Source organism: Actinia tenebrosa, unplaced genomic scaffold, assembly GCF_029948245.1.
Source record: "Actinia tenebrosa isolate PJP-AT-01 unplaced genomic scaffold, QUT_ActTen_1.0 PGA_scaffold4__44_contigs__length_22323623, whole genome shotgun sequence".
Classification (NCBI taxonomy): Eukaryota; Metazoa; Cnidaria; class Anthozoa; order Actiniaria; family Actiniidae; genus Actinia; species Actinia tenebrosa.
The window spans coordinates 433,877-456,001 of NW_028292581.1; the positions used below are offsets into that span (position 1 = coordinate 433,877).

The 22,125-nt window shown below is 34.6% G+C and overlaps 5 protein-coding genes across 5 annotated transcripts in view; all 5 read left to right on the plus strand.

The window, feature by feature from the left end:
* Positions 1-8,081, plus strand: part of LOC116307107 (uncharacterized) — a 52,036-nt gene extending 43,955 nt beyond the window's left edge. The window contains exons 43-52 of the mRNA XM_089036471.1: positions 209-502; positions 843-1,145; positions 1,684-1,901; positions 2,337-2,582; positions 2,987-3,081; positions 3,192-3,348; positions 3,486-3,552; positions 3,807-4,078; positions 5,862-6,036; positions 6,632-8,081. Of these exons, the coding sequence (XP_088892597.1) occupies positions 209-502; positions 843-1,145; positions 1,684-1,901; positions 2,337-2,582; positions 2,987-3,081; positions 3,192-3,348; positions 3,486-3,552; positions 3,807-4,078; positions 5,862-6,036; positions 6,632-6,849 (2,045 nt within the window). The 3' untranslated portion in view covers positions 6,850-8,081. The remainder of the gene's footprint in view (positions 1-208; positions 503-842; positions 1,146-1,683; positions 1,902-2,336; positions 2,583-2,986; positions 3,082-3,191; positions 3,349-3,485; positions 3,553-3,806; positions 4,079-5,861; positions 6,037-6,631) is intronic.
* A 1,118-nt stretch (positions 8,082-9,199) lies between these two features.
* LOC116307121 (trace amine-associated receptor 3-like) lies at positions 9,200-10,657 on the plus strand. Its single transcript, XM_031717272.1, has one exon. It carries the CDS (start codon positions 9,325-9,327, stop codon positions 10,387-10,389), a length of 1,065 nt encoding a protein of 354 aa, XP_031573132.1. The 5' UTR covers positions 9,200-9,324; the 3' UTR covers positions 10,390-10,657.
* A 1,617-nt stretch (positions 10,658-12,274) lies between these two features.
* LOC148906834 (uncharacterized) lies at positions 12,275-13,269 on the plus strand. The gene has a single exon (XM_089037195.1). It carries the CDS (start codon positions 12,429-12,431, stop codon positions 13,266-13,268), a length of 840 nt encoding a protein of 279 aa, XP_088893321.1. The 5' UTR covers positions 12,275-12,428; the 3' UTR covers position 13,269.
* A 1,951-nt stretch (positions 13,270-15,220) lies between these two features.
* Positions 15,221-17,320, plus strand: LOC116307100 (adenosine receptor A3-like). Its single transcript, XM_031717247.2, has one exon. The coding sequence runs from the start codon at positions 15,745-15,747 to the stop codon at positions 16,825-16,827; it is 1,083 nt and encodes a 360-aa protein (XP_031573107.1). The 5' UTR covers positions 15,221-15,744; the 3' UTR covers positions 16,828-17,320.
* A 1,956-nt stretch (positions 17,321-19,276) lies between these two features.
* On the plus strand, positions 19,277-20,783 carry LOC116307099 (adenosine receptor A2a-like). The gene has a single exon (XM_031717246.2). The coding sequence runs from the start codon at positions 19,292-19,294 to the stop codon at positions 20,255-20,257; it is 966 nt and encodes a 321-aa protein (XP_031573106.2). The 5' UTR covers positions 19,277-19,291; the 3' UTR covers positions 20,258-20,783.
* Positions 20,784-22,125: the final 1,342 nt, after the last annotated feature.

Consider the following 22,125-nt stretch of genomic DNA (forward strand, 5'->3'; position numbering starts at 1 on the left):
TAGTGCGAAAAGGTCTATAAAGCCTTTGCACCATAGCGTGATGGCAGCCATGACAGGAGGCAGGAAGGTTCCCAGAGGGAAATACTCTATTGTTGTGCCTCCTGTCATGGCTGCTATCACGTGATGGTGCAAAGCCTCTTTACACCTTTTTTTAGTCACGAAAACAAAATGGATGCCAAAAATATCAAAACAAATGTCCAAACTTCAGTTCCAGGCCAACATCCAAGCAAAATAGTAGTTTCCAACAGAGGATCAAGAGAAATCGGCCTATTTTGGGATGAAGTTGACGCTGGCTACCGAAATGGAAAAGTTATAAAATACCGCGTGCTGTACAGGAAGACCGTTCCGGCTGGAGAACCCTACCTTAGTCAAGAAAGTGTAGGATATTCAATGATACTGCAAAATCTTGAAAGATCAACCACTTATGAAATGTTGTTGGCAGCAGGAACTTCCGTGGGATATGGAAATAGTTCTATTCATTATTTAAAAACTGATGAAGATGGTAAGTGACTAGGCCCACATTAAACATGTTGCTTGAAAAGAAACTAGAATAAAAGAGCTTTCCGATCGCTAAAAGCCAGAACTTGGAGCAAACTAAATCAACTGTCACCAAGATATATTTTGGTAGATATTTTACTAAAACTCGTTTATTTTGCCCACATCTCATAAATTTCTTTGTTGATTTGTTTTATGGTTGCAAAAACAAACAAACAAAAAAAACAACAAACAAACAAAACAAACAAAAACAAAAACAAAAACAAAACAAAACAAAAAAAAACGTAGAAATAAAACTGACAAAAACCGTTTTCTAAAGTATTTTCTTTGCTGTTGAACTTTTTTAGTTCCTAGTCAGGCACCTATTAATCTGACAGCGCATAACTGGACAAGCCTTTACAGTTTACCCGTTACTTGGGAACCAGTACCTCAACAATACATGCATGGGGTATTAACGAATTACTATCTGAGCTACTTTTTGGTCAAAGAAGGAGACAAAGATGTTCTCAAAAAGAAAGTGTTCGAAAAGATATTGCCAGCGAGCCAGACCTGGTTCAACATCACAGATCTTCTTCCCCTTTCAGTGTATAAGATAGAGGTTGCTGCTTCCACTAAAAAAGGAACCGGTCCAATAAGTATCACATTTGGAGGTAATTATATAAAACATTAAGAAATTTTATAATACGTCCTCAAACAGAGACTGATCTTGGATGAAATGATTGCTGATAATAAATAGGAATGTCCTAAAACGACCAAAGTCAAAATGCTTACTAAGTAGTCCACAACACATTACTGCAATACATAATAATACAGCCAATCAGAACGTAGGAAAGCCGTCGTGTGTTTGTCGATATTCGACTCTTCGTTCCCATCATGCGCTGCGCCCTAAGTTATTTTCTATGGTGTGGGGTGAAATTCTTATACAGTGCTTACAAGTGGCACACCATGGAATATTCCATTTGTCACTTGTACTTTCTTTGTATACTCAATCCTCTGAAGGTTCGTGTACATGTTTACATACAAAATACTTAGTGACGTGTGGCATACTCCATTTTGTATCACTTAAAAGCATTGTATAACAAGTATGTATTATGCTCACTTATTTTCTCGGGTTTTCGAAGTAAAAGCACTATAGAATGAGATGTCACCCCGTATAACGTGCCTAACGAAAATGGTATTTTTGTACAGAAACTTGTCGATGCAAGAAGAAATTTTCCACCAACTGGAAACAGTACCAACCTTATTCTAATGTTAGCAAAGATGGCCGCCCTGGACATATCATTCCTATAATGATTCAAAATATGGCTTCTTATTGTTGTGAGACTTGCAAAGAGCATGGACAATCCGAGGTGGACTTTCATTATGATGGCCATGGACAGAAGGCAGAGAAAACATCCCTGCAACAGGTATTACCCATAGCTGGTTCATTTTAACGAACCTCAATACTTATTTCATCTCTTTTCTTTTACTACCCTGTCAAAATTTCTTTGTGCATGACAACGTAAGGGTTTCTGTTTTTTATCGTCTCAGGGCAATCAGTAATTTACCATAAATACATGGCTGGTGTTCGCTCTTACTTTACTTCTTTGTTAATTTATCCAAAATTCTTTTCGAATAGAACTCTTTACCTTAGAAATAATGCTTTCTAATTTCAGACAAAGGGCCATTCTCTTGAGATAAGATTATTTGTTTGTTGTATCAATATTCATGTGTCTTCTCAAACAACCATCAAACAATGAAATAATACTTTAGTGAATCGTAGCTCTGGTCTAAAAGTGGGAAACCTTACACCCAAGGTAAATCATGCAATTTTTTATACTTTAACGCGTCTCTTTTTATAGTTGATCCGAGAAATTGACGGCGAAACCGACTTCAGCTTTCCAGTTTACGGTTACCACGATCAAACAACATTCAAAGGTGGTCTTGGATATACTCCATTGATCGAATCACCTGGAGTAGCATTTATTGTTGGGAAAGACAGTTACAACTTCAAAGAACAAATGTTTGAAGGTGTCTTGAGCTGTTGGCCTGTGATAGCCTTACCGCTGGTCATGACTTGTATTGCAGGTTTCATTGTCTGGTTGCTGGTACGTGTATTTATATTAGATAAACCATAAGCATTTACGACTTTTTAATCGAATATTTGAAATTAAAAAAGATAGGAGAGTGACTGACATTGTTGGAAAAATATAGGTTCTAAACGGAAAGCTAGCATGAGATCATTGTGAATGTCACATTGGCATTTTTCAAAGAATTGAACTGATAGGTGAAGTTCAATGAGAAACGTTATTAAAAAAAAGTATTTTAGCTTTCCTCTGATGAGCCCAGAGAACTATGATCCAGAGTTGCCCCGAGTAAAATTGATTATTAGATTTTTGCTTTATTGTTATTGTTGTTGTTGTCTTATTTCACGGTATTGATCTTTGATTTTAGGTTGTGATGATCGGATATCAAAAGACTGAGATTAATTGCCATTTTTATTTCCAACTAGGAATTCACAAAATCAACATCTGATTTTCCAAAGCCTTTTATTAAAGGATTCAACGATGGAATATGGTGGTCATTTGTTTCTATGACAACAGTGGGGTAAGCAAAAATCCCATCTACTTTCAATGATATATCACTAATAATATTTTCAAACGACATTTTGGTTGTGCAAATAAAATGTCAAATTATTTACTTTTTTGCTTCCGAAGATATGGTGATAGGATACCAAAGTCTTTTGCTGGACGTTCATTTGCCGTGTGTTGGACACTGACCGGAATTGTAATTATATCAGTTGCCACAAGTAGCTTGACCACTACTCTAACAGAAATCACAGTAAAGAGCGAAAAGCGACTGTATGGAGCAAAAGTTAGTAAAATATCTTGTAGAGGCACCCTGCCTGTGCCATTCTTATTTGAATTGGTTTAGAATGTGTTCATGAAATATGATCAACATCTTCTGAATGCAAAAAGGAGACAACTTTCTCAAAACGATTTTTTACTCAGGTTGCTGCTTTACAAGATGGTCCAGAATTTCTCCTGGGAATAAGACGAAATGCTCTTGTTAATGAAAGTAAGAAGTTATCACCGTTTATAAAAAGTTAAATGATGGAGGTTTTTAGTTCATGAATCTACGTTTCTAGAACTAGAAATCTTAGTACATTAAATATTGATATAACATGGAATAAATTGTGGCTCTTGTTTTAAGAAACCATACAGAATTATGCTTTGTGCAAATGTCTCCTCCGGTTACTATCATCGCTGTACCTCCCTCTTCAATCCTATCAATTTTCTTGATATAACTTATCCGTTATCATTTTTAAACAGAGAACAAGTACTATACTTTAGATGCGGTAATGGAGGCCTTAAATGCACGTGAGGTACGGGGCATACTCGTGGATACATACGCTGCTGGATCAAGGCCTGACCTGTTTAATGAGCCCTCTCTGCGAGTAGCCAAGGTTTTAGATTACAAAATGGCTTATGGACTTGTAACAGCCGGACACGCCATAAAGTTGCGACGGTGTTTCCTTGACTTCCTTAACGTAAACAAAGCCGACATCTACTACAGCATCGTTAATAATGTGCGGCAAGTCCAGGTAATTATAGTTTTTAGAGTTTATTTGCTGGCAGCTACTTACCTTCTTAACTGTAAGTAGGGTTGTTCAAATTGATGGGTTGCAAGCATTCCCAAGAGAGTTGAGAGACAAAAGCATGGCGGCCATTGTGGTGCCATTAATAATGAATGCTAATAAGAAATCTTTTGTTAAATGGCACCAACGCTCCCCCGAGAGGCCGCGATGACGTAACGTGCAATCGAAGAATAGCAATACAGTCCCAATCCATAATATACTATAATCTTATTCGTACAATACCGCTGTGTTTCTTGATAACAGACTTATTTACCTAGGAATATACAGCATCATTTCTGTGTCTGTTCTTGTTCATATTATCATTGTTGTTCATATTATCATCGTTGTTCATATTATCATTGTTGTTCATATTATCATCGTTGTTCATATTATCATCGTTGTTCATATATTATCATTGTTGTTCACATTATCATTGTTGTTCATATTATCATCGTTGTTCATATTATCATCGTTGTTCATATTATCATCGTTGTTCATATTATCATCGTTGTTCATATTATCATCGTTGTTCATATTATCATCGTTGTTCATATTATCATAGTCGTTCACATTATCATCGTTGTTCCTATTATCATTGTTGTTCCTATTATCACTGTTGTTCCTATTATCATTGTTGTTCCTATTATCATTGCTGTTCATATAATTTTTTTGTGCTGGGCCTATGGGCACAGTACATTTGTTTTTGGTGAGTTAGGAATGATCGGAATTTAGTGTTACGAATGCCATTGGTGGACCTCGTCATGATTGACATTGGTGAAACACGAGGTGAAAATGCACGTTGAGATCTGTAAGATCGGGACACGGAGGAGGTGAAAGAGGTTGAACATATGTGGTTTTCGTGGTGAGAGTGCCTTAATCCAACTTACTTTAAACTTCATTTGGTAGTATTCTAAGCAGATAATTAGAAACTGGAGCTAAATTAGAAACTTTAAGTGCGATTTTTGTTTTTTGATACAACTCGAATAAGTTACGTAAACAAAAGATTGTAAATGGACAGGCCAGGAATTTTTACTGCGTCATTGATGTAAAATAGTACTCGCACGAGTTTTATATTATTTTATTAGCAAGAAAAATGATATTTGGTTTGATGAGCAAAACATATTTATTTCTAGTCGAATATTTTTATGACAAAAACGTATTTCATGCCGTAAGCTTGAATGGGGGCGGGCCAGTAATTTCTACTGCGACATTGATCTAAAATAGTACTACATACTATTGGTATTTTCTAAAACGAGGAGCGACCTAAAACCACCTAAAACCACCTGAAACCACCTAAAACGAGCTGAAACCATCTTGAAATCACCTGAAACCAGCCGAAACATTGAATCTCCATCGAGTTTGTCGTCCAGTTTGTGTATTTTATTGACTTTTATCGATCGATCGAGTGTTGGTTTTCCTCGGAAGGGATGTACTTCATGGTAGAATGTCATATAGTCGCTCATACGTATAGTCTCCCATAGAAGTATTCCACACTTATACCTCACCTCTCCCTTGCTATGATTACCTATTCCTAGCTATGATCAACCGTCCCTACCTATGATCAACTGTTCCTAGCCATGATCAACTGTCATGTGCCCAGCACATTTGACACGTTTTCCCGTGTCAAAACTTGTTATTGTTATTATTATTAACCGCCGCTAGTGAAGATGGCCAACTTCCATTCAAACTCCCCGCTAACAAATGTATTTCCCATATCATTTTTAATTAGATCTATATTGTTTTTTTTTAGAATAAAAAATATGACACTTCAAAGACAGTTTCAACTGGGCTTTTCGACCCTAATGCCGATTTCTTTAAAAAATCCGTCAAATACACATTGGCAACGTTAATATCGTTAGTAGTTGTTGGAATCTGCTATGAGTTCATTAGGAAGTTGAGACTGAGAGCACGAATTGATAACGAAGGTAAGCTATATACGCTCTATATGCAAAATCATGGTCGGGCTCAAAAACATAGGAGAGAAGCTGAGAACGAAATAGTACTTGGGAAGTACGTTAATGTGACGTATCTAGTATTGCAACCCGTTGACTGTTCATGTATGTATTTTTCATATAAACTCAAATGAATACAATAATACTCTAGTAAGACCTTGAATAAACTTGTCATGATAAAATATCAAACCTACAAAAAATTGCTTGAAGAAACACAATCACATCACAATCCAAGCAAAAAAAAAAAAAAAAAAAAAAAAAAAGAACATGAAGCCCCGTACATTTATATCATGTGAAGTTAACGCGATATCAGGAATTGGCTTGGAGCTCTCGGCAAATCAGAAGCGCCATAGCGAGTAAAATGTATAATAATTTACTGTCTAATCAAAGTAACTTTGGTATACATTAATCGTTCATTCAAATTTTGCTATTTTTAGTATGAATTAATTATAGTAATAAAAGTAAAGATAAATATAAATAGTAACAATTCAGGATCTCTGTTGAACTATGATACCTACGTACCGACCTATTTATAGTAATATTTATAATAATGTTGATTTTTTTCCAGAAAAGCTTAGAGTGATGATAAATAAAAAAGAAGAAATGAGCAGCATTGTACGCGACTTGAAACAGACAATGAGCAAACTCTGCGAAGAGCTCACTGAAAAACACAAAAAAGAAATATTCCTTTTAAGGAAAATGAAAAGGAAAGCTAAAAAAACATTTGGAAATCATGAACAAGAAGTTCCAATGAAAAGATTAACTCAAAAAGACGTTTCTTTATAATCAAGTCAATAACCCATGAAGCCTAAGGCCATGAGGGCGAGAGGTCTAATTGTTTTAGTCAAAACCAATTTGTCGGTCAAATAAATGGATACAAAGAATTTTGGCCGGAATTAGTTTGAAAACGCGAGCCGCCATTCTTTTGGTTTTCAAAACCAATACTTTTCGCTATGCTTGTTGTCTAGAACACGGTCGTGACACGGTGAAGCATACGGAAGATCAATCACATTGCTTGATACTGGCGTTACTCTCCATCCAATCAAATACCCGGAACGCGACATAGACACAGCGCAGACACAGTCACACCAAGGTCACGGCACTGCCATACCAATTACATTGCGCGAGAAAAAAAATTAGCGAATTAAAATTCTAGAAAACATCACGGTCCACGGCAAGGCATCCATAAAAATTAGGTCACCCATAAAAATTAAATAAATCATAAAATGAATAAACCACGGTAGCTCAGCTACCGCAGCGAAGGGTTTATGATAAACCATTTAGACTAATACACGATAGACGGAGTAATAAAAGTATTTATTTGTGTGTATACAGTCCTTTGAATAAACGTTGTCGTTGATTGGAACATCCCTTCGCGCCTAGACCGAAAAGGATAACGGGTAAATTACCCAGAACTTGCGTCATCCAAACTGCTCGACAGTTTAAAAGGGAAAGAAAACAGCGAGCTCAAGACGTGTTAGATAACATATGCGGCAGCTAGTAAATGTGAATTAATTATCCCCATGATCCTGTTCTAGGCGCGTATGGATGAAGCCGATCAAACGACAACGTTTAGTCAAAGGACTGTATATGGATTTGATAAATACCAAGTAAAGTTACCGCTTCCAATTAAAGTTAGGGCTAAGGCAATCTTAAACGTTAAAGTTTTTTGACTTACCGAGGCTCATGTCAAACGTCGAACTTCGCATGAGCCGAACCTAATGACATCAAAGAAGCCTTGTTATCCATTGTTTTAAGTAGGTTCGGCTCATCGACGTTTGTCCTGAGCGTAATTGTACTGACTGAGTAATTCTATCTGCTTCTACATAATTTAGCTAGAGAATTGTATAACATAGTTTATATTTTACAGACAAGAAAAGTTTGGATTTTACTTGTACGAATTGCAGGGCTGCTGGATAGTTAAAAAAATTATTTCAAGTTAAGTTTTTGTAAAAAGTTGGTTTCACTTTAGCATGATCTGTAAATCATCTTTAATAAATGAAGCACCTTTTATATCATATCTTCTCAAATGAAAGTTTTTTCGTTCACTTGATTTTAATTAAATCACAGTAATTTTTTCTTTTCGCTATCTTTTCATTTTTTCAATATTACCTTTTAACCCCGAGTATCCAGGTGTTTTTTCTTTATTATTTGATTAGTAATCCTGAGTATTCGTTTTTTTCCCCACTACTAATTCTATTCGTGTTTTCCCTATTATTATCATTGTCATTAGTATTAGCATTAGTATTATTATTAATATTATTATTATTATTATTATTAAAGTTAGGGCTAAGGCAATCTTAAATGTTAAAGTTTTTTGACTTACCAAGGCTCATGTCAAACGTCGAACTTCGCATGAGCCGATCTTATCTTATCCATTTCTAATAAGTGCTTGTACATACTTGAATTAACAGTTGCTTTTGAATCGAATCTTGACAATAACATTGAACGTAAGAAACTTAAATATTTGGAACCCGTAAATCAACAAAAGAGTCAATTCACGGATGTCAAGTTCGTCAATCTATCCATCAGCACCCTTGGTGTCTTCTCCAACAAATCATCAGAGTTTGTAGAAATGATGAACGAATTAGGTTTAGAGAAAAAGCAGCAGAATTATACATTTAGAAGCGTAACGAAAATCATCATCAGATCGACTTATTACATTTTTTGTTGTCGTAACAAAGCATGGGATAATCCTGAATTTGATAAAGTTTTAGTTTTGTAAATTTTCAGGTGTTCTTATTCAAGTCATATTCGATTAGTCAATTGTAAATTGCCTTTAAGTAGAGAGATTTACAATTGCTGTAAAAATATTAAAAATAAAGTTTTCATTATTATTCAATATAAAATCAGAATACTTTTTAATACAATTTACTTATTTCATTTTCTTTCTTCTATTTTATTATTATAATCCTATAATATTTCGATGACCTGAAAACATTATTTTATCTTTGCCGCGTCTTCCTTTCACATTTATTGATTTATTGACACGAGGTTATTAATTCTATTGGTGACAATTTTTTAAGTTTATATTAAAGATAATCTTGAGCTCGTATTGACTCGTATTAATAACTTCCGTAACTTCTAATCTGACATATGCGTGCTTTTTAATCAAAAAACAATTAATAAGGCGAAATTGAGTCCGTCTAATATCAACAACTGATAAACACCTGTATGTTATGTTTTTGAATTGTGGGGCAAGAAATTATTATTGGGAATAAAGGAAAACCGGAGACACTTTAGAATCTTTCTTTCAAGATCATGGCAGCAATTTATGGGCCTTCGAATTACTTTTGGAATAGTAGTATTTCAGAAGATAATCTCAAACTGCAGCAAATTCTCAAAGACTACTTTTCGACTATAACTCTGATCATGGGAACAGCATTAGTGGTTCTTGGACCATTCATCATTTTCGCTAACGGTATCGTCATTGCTGCCATATGGAAAGACCCCTTCAAACAGCTTCGCTCTTCGCCTTCAAACATCATCATTGCAAGTATGGCAATCTGCGACTTTTTGGTAGGAATAGCCGCAATCATCCCATTTAGCACTTGGTTCTTCACTATGTCAGTGAAAGCAGAAATAGCAAACAATTTTGCCACAGTGGCTTATGCGTTTGGAGATTTACTCTTAGGAACATCTTCAATCCATGTACTCGGTCTGACAATTGATCGTATGCTTGCTGTTGTTAGTCCACTTCTTTATAAATCTCGAGTGACAAGAAAAAGATGTAAACTTTCTGTAATCTTGCTATGGGTGACTGTGATTCTGATTGTTATTTCGCAATGGCAACTGATGCAATATTATCACGTTTTTAATGTTTTATCGGCTTCTTTTATCGGCACTACAACATTGGCTATAACTTGCCTTTGCTTCGTTATTATTTACAAGGTACGAAGACAAACCAGGATAATGAAGAAAAACCAAGAACCATTCGCTTTTGGAAATCGAATCGCGGCAGAAAGAGATCGAAAAACAACCAAATCAATCCTGTTGATTTTGGTACTGTTCATTCTTTGTGTTAAATTGTATTTTGTTAGTTTGAGTGTCCTTCTCTCTTGCTCTAGCTGTCATCGTCGCTTAGACGTCATCATTACGGTATTTTATTTCTCACTGGTAATGCTTCACGTCAATTCCGCTATCAACCCGATCCTGTATGCTTTCAGACTTCCTAAATTTCGAAAGCCTGTGTTTTTTATTTTGAAGAAAATCAGAAGAAAGAATTATGTTGATACGGAAAGATCCCAAAATCTACAAGTTCATCGAGACGGGAATTCCAACAAGAATGGGGCTAAAAACTGCTCCCTTGAAGACACTGCACTTTAAACTGACCAAGGAAATGTAAATTTTAAAATAACGCCATCAATGTGATTTTTATGCCAGGGAAGAAGAAAAAAAGTTCTAGCATAATGTTTAGCTATAGAACACAAGAAGAAACACGAATGAAAACTTTATTAGCCCTGTGACTCCTACGACGCCCGAAACCGAGAAAAACGCATCTTACTTGGAGAATTCAAGCTTCAACAACTTTGAGCGAGTTATAATAATAATAAGTTTATCTAACGAGGTGAAACACAGTCGCAGACTGATAAACTTGTGGACTATATATATATATATACATATATATATATATATATATTATAAAAAATCTAAATACCAATCTAAAATTTTCACTGCGAAACAGAAAATTTTTTGAAATACAAAACCCAGAAAAATGAGCAAGATTCTGACGAAAAATATCTTTAAACGTTCTCAGGAAACCAAATATGCCTATTTTTGACGTCAATTTCAAAAGCCAAAAAATCACTCGTATTTAATTGCATCCCTTTTCTTTCAATACTTTATCTAATCAAAATAAATCACTTTTACACGGATGTAGCTGTAGTCTTTAGTGCTTTCTTTGGTATCAATTAGCTTTCTACATAGCGAGCATACTACACGATTTTTGCCTCGTGTTGCACCATGGGTAAGCAAGCCCCACACGGCCTCTGGCACCCAGGGTACACCATGGGAAATTCCAGAAATCATGTATTTAATAAGCAACCAGATAGTTTTGGTTAAAATCTTGATCTTATGGTTTGCTGGACGACCATTTGAGGAACAATGTTTTTAAACAGTAAAAACCTCAAATGGAGATTCTTAGTCTTAATTCAATTTAGAAACCTATCGTGTAAATAAAGAGAGTAAAAAAGAAAAAAAAAAAAAAAAAAGAAAAAGAAAGACTGAAAGTCTATACATTTCAATGTTATCATTCTAATTACTCTAGGCTTCATACATGCATGTTGCTTGCTTTTCCTCAATAAAATAGACTTGTATCGAGGCAATGCATTGTATATATATTGAATATTGTAGATATCGATAACAGAGCCAGTAATAAAATAAACGTGGAATGGCAGTAATAAAAGAAATGTGGAATGGCAGTTCCTAATAAATTATGTGAAATTAAAATTACTAAGGCTTGTTGAAAATTTGTATATATTATCAATACTAAACTCTCATCAATGTAACTTGACGATAAGGAAGTTCGTAATCACATATTCACAAGATCATAGATTAAAGATAGAAAAACTGATAATTACGATATTTAATATTTAAAATGAAAATGAGTTAAAAGATCATAAGAGACATGTGCGCTTTAGGGTGAGAACAGATGGAAAACTGAAGTAGAAATAGGGTTGAAGGGGCCATTTGTGTTTGCATGACCAAAACGAACTATGGGCATTAATCTAAACACGAATAACTGTTGTACTTTTTTAAATATGTTTTCGTCAACTACAAAAAACATCGAATATATCAACAATAACTCGTGTGTGTTATTGACAAGAATAACTGCATCAGAAACCTAATGACGATCGCCCCTCAACCTTTTTATTTTCAATACATATCATGTATATAAATCAACTCCACATGTTGGCCAGAAAAATATCTAAAGTTAATATTATTGCTTTCTTTATCATGGATTTTTCTCATTAAGTCAAACTCATATATATATAAATTTTAATTCCAATTTAAATTTATAAGCATTACCATTCTATTTTTTATTATGTCTATTTCGTATATTTTTGTTGTTTGTTTGTTTGTTAATATCAGCGACTTTTCTTTTAATTTTCGTTTTTTTCTTTTTGAAAATTGTCATTGGATCATCATGATTGGATGTACACAGTCTTATTGTTTGTCCATAATGTCATAGCACACCTAAAAACACGTCACTTGTCCTGTGATCTTGTCTATTAGAAGCTGTCTTACACTTTTCATCCTGAAAGGTGATTTTTTTTCCGAATCAAATTCAGATTTAAAACAAAAACATCGCAGCCATATTGAAAAGGAAGTCCAGAAATCTATATGGCACTTGAAAGTATCTGAAAATGGCAGCGATCTATGGAAAAGTAGATTGGAAAAATACGACACTTGCAGACATTGTGCTGACAATACATCGACTCCTTCCAAAAGATCACTCCAAATTTAGTACAGCAACGGGAATTGTGATCGCAATTTTGGGACCAATTACTGCTGTGGTCAACGGCATTGTTATTGCAGCCATTTGGAAAGACCCATTCAAACAACATCGTTCTACGCCTTCAAATATCATTATTGGCAGCATGGCAACTTGCGACTTTCTGGGTGGAATTGTTGGCGGTGTTATGGTGTCTTTGTATTGTTTCAGTTTTTCTAGTAAGACTCAATTGTCGCTCGATCTTGCCCCAATTTCGTTTGCTGTGTTAGCGTTTCTAGTAAAATTGTCCGTTTTTCATGACCTTGCTTTAATGATCGATCGTGTGATTTCCGTCGTTAATCCTTTACTCTACAAATTCCGTGTGAGAAGGAAAAGAATTCTAATTTTTGTGGTTTTGACTTGGTTATTTCATCTCATTATAATTCTATTGCAAGTACTACTGCCCAAACACTTTTACATTCACAATGTCATGTTCATTGTTTTGCTTTTCCTAGCCGTTGCGATCGCGTCTTTTCTGTCTTTGTTTATCATTTACAATGTAAGAAAACAGACGAAAAAATTGAGGGAGACCGTAGTAGCCAAAAACTATAAAATCATAGAAGCGAGACAAAGAAAGCTAACCAAATCAATCTCTATTATTTGTCTAGTTCTGAGAGTTTGTTTTTTGCCTTTTTTCATTACTTGGTTTATTCTGTTGACATGTACATCTTGTCATTCTAATTTATCAACCATCACTACATCATTTTTTTAAATCAATTATTATGATGTACCTCAACTTCATCATAAATCCTTTCCTTTATGCTTTTCGTCTCCCGAAATTTAAAAAGCCTGTAGCACTGATAGTGAAAAGTCTGTTCTGTTGCTCATCTTTGAATACTAACAACTCACGAAGAACATGCTTGAATAACAAACGTGAAAGACGAAATAAGAATCCAAGGCAAGATACCTACATCACTACAAAACTTTGATTACAAATAAGCACGTCGTCATATTTCATTATTCTAATTTTAACCGAAATGAAGAAAATATTGAGTAAAAATTGTCATTCAATGGATGTTATCAAAATTAGTAAGAACTGTGCATAAAAACTGTCAGCTAAAAAAGGAAATTACGTTATGATACGACAATAAAGATGGCAGAGGGAAAAGCAAGCCTAACAACGTTAGTCAAGACCTTGGAAACTTGCCACTAACCAAATTCAAACAAACAATAAAACTACCGTTAAGGAAATACAATTTACTATCTAGAAAAATGAAAAGAAAATACTTTGTGTGACTTTGAGTGCCTTTGACATTTTCGGTGTTGCTAGAAGCATATTATTAATTAATAAAAATAAAACTTCCCGTCAATACTTTACTTATAGTATACTATTTACACAATAAATATATTTTGATTACATAAATATGTATGCTGGTGGATCTTGAGTTTGTATTCAGCAATATTTTCGAGTTAATCAAGATTTGAATCTAAAAACAAAATAGAAAGTTATGATTACAAATAGAAAAGATGCTTGACTGAAAACTTATTTTTCTATTGTTTTTATCCTTAGAATGAATGCATATAGGATGAATCTTGATTTTTATTTTGACAAGAAAAATTAAAATAATAGCCAAAGGCACCGTAAGCTCAGTAAAATTTAATAATAAGCTAAATAGACTTTTTAGTGTTATCTCTGCAAGCTTAGTTTTATATAGAAGTTCAGTGGAAGTGGACGCAATACTAAAATAAACTGAGAAATAATTGCTGCGAGCCGGCAGGCGAGCAGCAACACTTGTCTTTACAGTTGGGATCCCTGTGTGCTATATGCCATAAAAAATCTCGATTTATTGTTTGTAAAGTTATTGTTCCATATAGTAATTAATGGCTATGTTGCACTGAATTGCATATTGTTCATTGATTTTTATCAAGACATCAGCCATTTGACCTCCATGACCCCTATTTTTATTTCCTTTTGCTATTTATAACCTTTCTTGTATTCTTCTCTAATTATTGATTTGCATGTATTTACAAAAAGAGCTATGTACCAATTACTTTTTGTATACTATTATTGTTGCTTTCCTTATTCACTATAGACACTGTATTGTTTTCCCACTATTATCATGGACTTAATACTTCAATAACATCTACAGGAGCATATACATATATAAGTAATGCCCCACAACACGTTCGTCCTTGCTACTTATATCTAGACGGTTCTTATATCTTATTAACATTGGTATACACCCCTTCGCATCATTGTGAGCGCCTGCAGCATTCCACTTGCACATTGCAACGACTAGTACTAAAGTTATTTAAGACAAGATTTGACTTTTTAAAATTTATTTATTGGTTACAGTAACTCTTGAAAATTGAGAATATTCAAGAAAAATTTTTAAAATTTTATTTGTACTTGAAAATGTCTAGCATGTTGAACATTGATGATTCTAAATTACTATCTATCACGCAAGTTACTATAATCTGACAATTACCACACTTACTTTATAGATAAAGGCTTAACTGTCTCCGGTTACTTCTTGATGATCAGGCTGTCATACAATGGTTTTTCGAACTTATTTCCCTCAAGGTCATTTGTTTCCATTTTTTCTTCAAAGACAATTGAATTTATAGAATTCACAAGCCATTTCTTAGAAAGTATTTATCATAGGCATGAATATATTTTTCGATTTATTTAAATACATAAATTTTTAAAACGGATCCTTAAGACGTCTCCTTCATTTCCTTGTGTAGATCTCTTGTAGCGTATATAGTTCTGACTACATAAGTATTTTATCAAAGGTAAAACCCGGAACAGATGCTTTATCAGGTGGTATTGTTAAAATTTCGTCAAATTTGTCTAATGATAACCTTTTATGGTTCGCACACACAAAGTTAAAATTAAACTAATATCGTCAGTGAGTGATTCAACCAGTTAACGTGATATAATCGACATACGTCATTCCCCAAACTACCAAAATATCTTCCAGTGAAGATTATCTAAAGGTAAATTAAAATACTAACTCACTACAGTGGTCTTTTAAGAACAGCCGACAGCAGCTATTTTGCAACTATAACACAACGTCTGATCCGAGACAAAACCCTCGTCACATAACCAAGTTCGAACCCAAAAAGAGGTGACTTTGATCAACCAAGAGGACGTTTATGGGAAACGATCAAAATTGAAGGTTATCAATAAACCATCATATTTTTTCTGTATAACCAGATAATCCATTCATGCGAAGTGAGATAAAATGGCAGCATATCATGGTACTTTTGAAAACATCTGGTCGCGAACTGCTTCGGAGGAAACACTGTTGCTGAACAATATTTACCAAACTTCTCCTTCATCTGCAACACTTATTTTTGGTATCATCCAGACCATAATGGGACCTGTGGCTATTGTCGCAAATGGTATTGTTATCTATGCAATATGGAAAGACCCATTCAAGACACTTCGCTCTTCTCCATCAAATATCTTGATAGCAAGCATGGCGACGTGTGATGTTCTAGTTGGACTGGTGTGCACAACTTCCCAAGCTATTTTGTTTTTCGGTGCATATACTAAATCCATCGGCCTTACTATTTTTTGGATTCCAATAGCGTTTAGTATAGGAGTGCTTTTAATAGGCGTTTCAATGTTTCATATATTGGCTTTGACTATCGATCGAGTTATTGCTGTTGTCGATCCCCTTCGGTACAAATCTCGCGTAACTAAATCAAAAATGTTTGCCTGTACACTTCTGATATGGGGATTTTTCATATTTTTGATTTTAATACGTATCCCGCTCCAAAATCACTTCTATGTCCACTTGCTTTTAGTAAACTTAACTTTTCATATTGCTATTATTATTGAGACAGTCCTTTCTCTTTTTATCATATTAGAAGTCTGGAAACAAACAAGAAATCTCAAGAAGAAATCACTAATAAGTGTAACTTTTTTAAGAAACAAAAAAACGACAAAATCCATTCTTCTTATACTGTTCATTTTTAAAGCGTGTTTTACACCGATTTTTGTCGCAGACTCTGTAATTCTTGCATGTTCCGCATGTCATTCTCATCTCAGTGTTATTTCAACAATACTTTGTTTATCTCTCGTATTGACCCACGTAAATTCTTGTCTGAATCCTTTTCTTTATGCTTTTCGTCTTCCTAAATTTCGAAAACCTGTAGCTTTAATAGCTAAACAATTATTTTGCTGTAGACGTCATTCAAAAGTATACAATGACCACACTTTGGAAGATTTGAATGCCAATTATAAAGTAAAGCACAGCAAGGAAAGACTAAATGCAGTCAATGTTGAACCGGCAAATACTTTTGTTGATACTAGATTGTAGTCACTCTGCTATGCAGTACGATAGTTCAGTATCCTAAAAATCGTTCGTTTTGATTGGCTGTTGGAGCGGAAGGTAGTCAAGCTCTATTTCTGACCGCGGTAGGGTATCTCTTCATACCGGATAGCTAAACAGGAATCCATGAAGTGGAAAAGGAAATGGAAACCGTCTGAAACTTTGTCCTCGGCCTTGAGAACGATTCGGGAAGAATTGGTCCGTATATTCAAAACCTCGGCCTGTAAATAACCTCGCATGATCGAGCTCTATGTGCTGTTTGAAACCAAACATTCTGAAGGATGTTCATCTGCCATCTTGTATACAGCCTAAAGAAGTTCACTGAATATGGTCGAAATATAGGTGTTTTCAAAAACAAAAATATCGTTACTTGTGTTATCTTATATAAATATATTGTCTGGATAGACAAAGACTTTTCAATTTGAATGTTTATGCCAAAGAACTATAAAACTAAACTAAATTTTGTGACTTACGTAAAGAAGAATCACAGTTATATACTCAAATAGAATGATAAAGAAATATTAAAGTCAAAAAATTTTAAAATCCTGCAGATTTTTGGCCACTCATTGTATATAATATACCCCATCCCCAACAAATGGCATTTGTAAACATCAGGCCCCGGTTGTGCGAAGCCTAGCGCTATCCGACGGATAAATCTTATCCAGTGGTTAAATTTATTGGATAACAGCATCGACTTATTAGCCATCACGTGATGGTGCATAGCCTCTATTAACGAAATGTTATGAAAGCATTGGTTATTGATTAGCGTGCTTCCATCGAGTTTCAGGTGCACTTGGTCGGTTGCTTAACACTCAAGAACTGAGCTAGAGTTCGACTACGCCTAGTGCGACTCTTACGCTTCCTTCGTGCTAAGAAGCCTCCCGAGTGCATTCAAAGTCGATGGAAGCACGCTTATCAATGACCAATCCCTTATCTAGAACAATACAATGCCTTTACCGTCCGGGGAATCGAATTATTATGTAAAATTATTATTGTGTTGTTCCTGCCATCCAACATGTCTGCCATCACAATGATGGGTTGCAAGCATTCCCAAGAGAGTCAAAAGACAAAAACACGGCTGCCATTTGGTGCCTTTAACAAGAGGTCGGGAGGACGTAAGGTGCAATCGAAGAATATCAATATCTATTTCTGGATATTCCTGTTTATTGAGGCCGAAGTAAACTGATGATGAATCAAATTCGTATGACCAAAAAAAGAGAAGCTCTCCAAGTGAGTTTGGCATAACATTAAATTAAATTATCTTAAGTCATAAATCACTGATTTTAAGAATCGTAAAAAGAGAATGAAAAATTACATTTATATACCGAATTAGGAACCTTCACAGTCGAATGAGAAAATAGAAACATAAAAAGGTTTGCGGAAAAATAACTACGGAAAGAATGTTATACATGTCTAGTACTCCAGATTACCCCTTAAAGTGTATATGACACGAAAAAATTTTAATGTTAAGAATGTGTAGTTTATTGGCATTAATAAGAATATCATGATTAAATTTTTTCCAAAAACGTATTTCTCTAGAAATTCAAAAAATTTTAGCACGAGTTGTGACGTCATTTTGTTTACAAGTCTCCAGATTTGGTTGCAAATACACGAAATATGTTTGAATGTAGAATCTTAATTTCAAGTAGTACACTTTTCAATTTCCCAACATTGGAAGAGTACTACGTAAGCTATCAAATGAAGCTGACTAAAATATGTCTTTTGTTGTTAATTTATATGAATTACAATTTATATTTAGTACATTACTACTGAATCTAGAGTACGTGTCGACAAAATGACGTCACAAATTGGGATTAACTTTCGCAAATATCTCAAGAAATAAGCTTTTGAAACAAATTTTATTACGATATATTTATTATTACTAACAAACTATACATTTTAAATGATGGAATGTTTTCGTGTCATATACACTTTAACGGTTCTTGACGTTTTGATTAAGAAAGAGATTCCGAGAAGCCTCTATAACAAATCGAAAGGCCTGAAGTTTGGAATTCGTGTCAAAAGAAAAAAGCTTGCACAACAATTCCTGCCATACCTATCCAACTTTGCAACTTGATTTTTTTTGGAATGATTGAAAGCAGTCAAAGGCTGTCAATATTTTCATTCATGGACGCTAGACCTACTTATGAGCAGAGAAATAATGACTTCATAATCACAACGAATATAATCTACGCCTGCGTTAAACGGCTGTTTTATTTTCAAATATTACTGTTTTCAGTATTTTCAGTATATATATCAAGTACCAAATCAAAGCAAACTACGGAAATGTTTTGATGGATTTCAGACTGAGTTAAAATATGATATCTCCTTCATAGCGCAGTCCATGTAATGATGCATAAATCATAGACTCCAGTGATCATCCGTATCCAAAACATATTCCGGTTTAGAGACAAACAAGTCTTATTTGTTAATTTTGTTAGCATTACCAGTCATGGCAGTGTTCTTTGATTCCGAGAAAGGTATTTGGAATACCTCTGTACTTGAATTTAGTCTAATGCTGGAAGATGCTTTAAGACACGATTTACAATCATACATTACTCTCATCACAGGAGTTGTCCTTGCAGTTTTAGGGCCTTTGACCACAATTGCAAATGCAATTGTCATCGCTGCTATATGGAAGGATCCATTTAAACAACTTCGTAGGTCTCCTTCAAATATAATCATTGCAAGCATGGCCACATGCGACGTTCTTGTTGGTACAATTTGTAGTGTACTTCTTGCCTTCTGGTTTATCAGCTTATCTCTAGACGCACAATTACCAAATTATTACACTTTAGTGACAGTTGCTTTAACATCAAGTTTGATAGGAATATCTATTATGCATGTTCTTGCCCTAACTATCGACAGAATAGTAGCTGTTGCTAATCCTCTGCTCTACAAGTCTCGAGTAACGAGAAAAAGAGTTTTAACAGCTGTTTTTTTAATCTGGATATCCATTCTGGCAGTTGAGCTCCTGCAAATTCCAAATCACAAGACTAGCACAATCATGACAATGGTAATAATGGTTGTGTTTGGTGTCGTCGAAATCACGCTTTCTATTCTTTGGGTTTATATCATTGTTACTGTACGCAAAGAAACTAAGAAAATACGAACTAACGTGGGCCTCGGTGGAGACACAAGAATTTTCTTGGAAAGAGAAAGAAAAACGACCAAAGCAATACTAACAGTTTTAGTTTTATTTTTAATTTGCTTTCCACCTTTCCAAATAACATTTATGATAGGTCTATTATGCTTCTCCTGTAAAGGTCATTTAAACGTTCTTTTAACACTTTTATGTTTCTCTACCATTGTTGCAAACTCTAATTCATTAGTTAATCCTTTTCTGTACGCTTTTCGACTACCTAAGTTTGCGAAGCCTATTGCTTTGATACTTAAGCTCTTATGTCCTTGTACATGAAGGAAACAACGAATGTGAGAATGTTTAATATTATCTAAATTAAAATATTGTAGTTTTGAGCCCTCTGCCTTTCGATACACGACTTGCACCACTAGGTCACGTGACCCTACCTCCCTTAAAACGAGCAGTTGTGTGAAAACGAACTTTAGTCATGAAAAGAACAGCTGAACATTAGTAAGAACACGAAGTTTCAGCTCATAATGTTGACTTTAGGATAAATGACATAAAATATAAAATATAAAAACGAATATTTTATAAGGATTTGGATGGGAAAATGTGCTGGATTTAATGCCACTTCTCCTTTTTCGCTTGTTATGACCTAGAACTCCGCCACGCTACTCATATTGAGGTGTTCTTTTCACGATTTATGTCGTTCATTTTGACATAGCTGCTCGTTTTAAGGGAAGTAGGATCAGCGCGTGACCTGTTAGTGCAAGTCGCCTTCAACATGTACATAATATTACGTCTGCACGATGGCGTCTTAGTTTTATTTCTATTGCTTCATTAAAATAGTAACATAAAATACTGAACGAGCGTGTGTATTGGGTTTGATACAAAGAACGTTCGGTTACGAGTCTCCTACAGCAGTTGAGACGGCGTTGAAAGTGTTAGTCAGGCCAATATTCGAATATTGCTGTCTATTGTGAAAGCCATATATGGTTAAACATATAAAATTGATTGAGGCAAGTCAAAGAAGAGCTACAAGTTTGATGTGTGGCACAGAGATATCTTACGAAGAAAGACTTTCAAAAAATAAAGTGGCCAACTCTTGAATTTGGGAAGAAAGTTTGTCTGGTACAGGGTTCGGTTGTACGATTTGAATCACGTAAAAAATTTCGTTAATCGAATTTAGTAAAAAGTCCCTCTTTTCCCTCTGATTTTTTTTGATTGACGGCAGCGAAAACCCTAATTTCAGCGTGCAGCTTGCAACTTCATAGTTAGCAGAATATCGAAAACTGCAGTAATTTACCATTTAAATTGTTTATATTCTGAACAAAAATAGTTCTAATCTGTGACATTAGTTATTAGAGCCTCGTTTTCATGTAAGTGATACCTCGTTTTCATGCAAGTGATTGTGCATACCTCGCAAGTGATAACACAATTTAAGGTACGATAGCTAGCACTGTTTACGAGTTCTTGTTCTAACAATAATCTGATCTCAAACCTCTACCGTTGGTGTAGGTTGAACGGAACGCACTTTTCAGATCCAGTCAGTCCCACCTACTAGCGTAGAAAACGAAAATAGAGTCGGTTCAGAATTCTAGCAGGAATTGATCAACAAAATTAAACTTCGCGTAAGGTGTTGAAAACATGAGGGAGAAAATTTTCCAAATTGCATTGATTTTGATAGGTAAGTTAGTTAAAGTACTGTTTTAACAAAGACAAACGGTATCATCAAAATACGCGATAGAGAACGATAAAGAAAGTCAGCTTTTTTTAATCAAAATACTCGATAGAGAACAATAAAGAAAGTTAGAAAATCACTGTGAATAAATTGTTTTTTTACCTCAATATCACTAAATGTGAGAGAGAATTCTTAGAGTTTCCTTGTTTTATTAAAAATTAAAATCAGAATCGCCTTTCTAATGGCAGGAAAAGACAGAATAGCGTACTGCATTAAATTACAACCCGATGAATAACAACCAATGACACAAAGTTTATATAGCATTATAATCTAACGGATTATAGCATAATGTCTTAGCAGAATAATTTATTCCAAGTTATACTTCTTATTATAACTGAGAATCAATGCAAGAAAGATTACAAAAAAAAAAAAAAAGAACTTAAAAGAAAATACGGGAAGAAGGGGGATTTCTAACTTACAATTAACAGAGTTTTTCGTGTGTTCACTATACTTTCCTATTTTT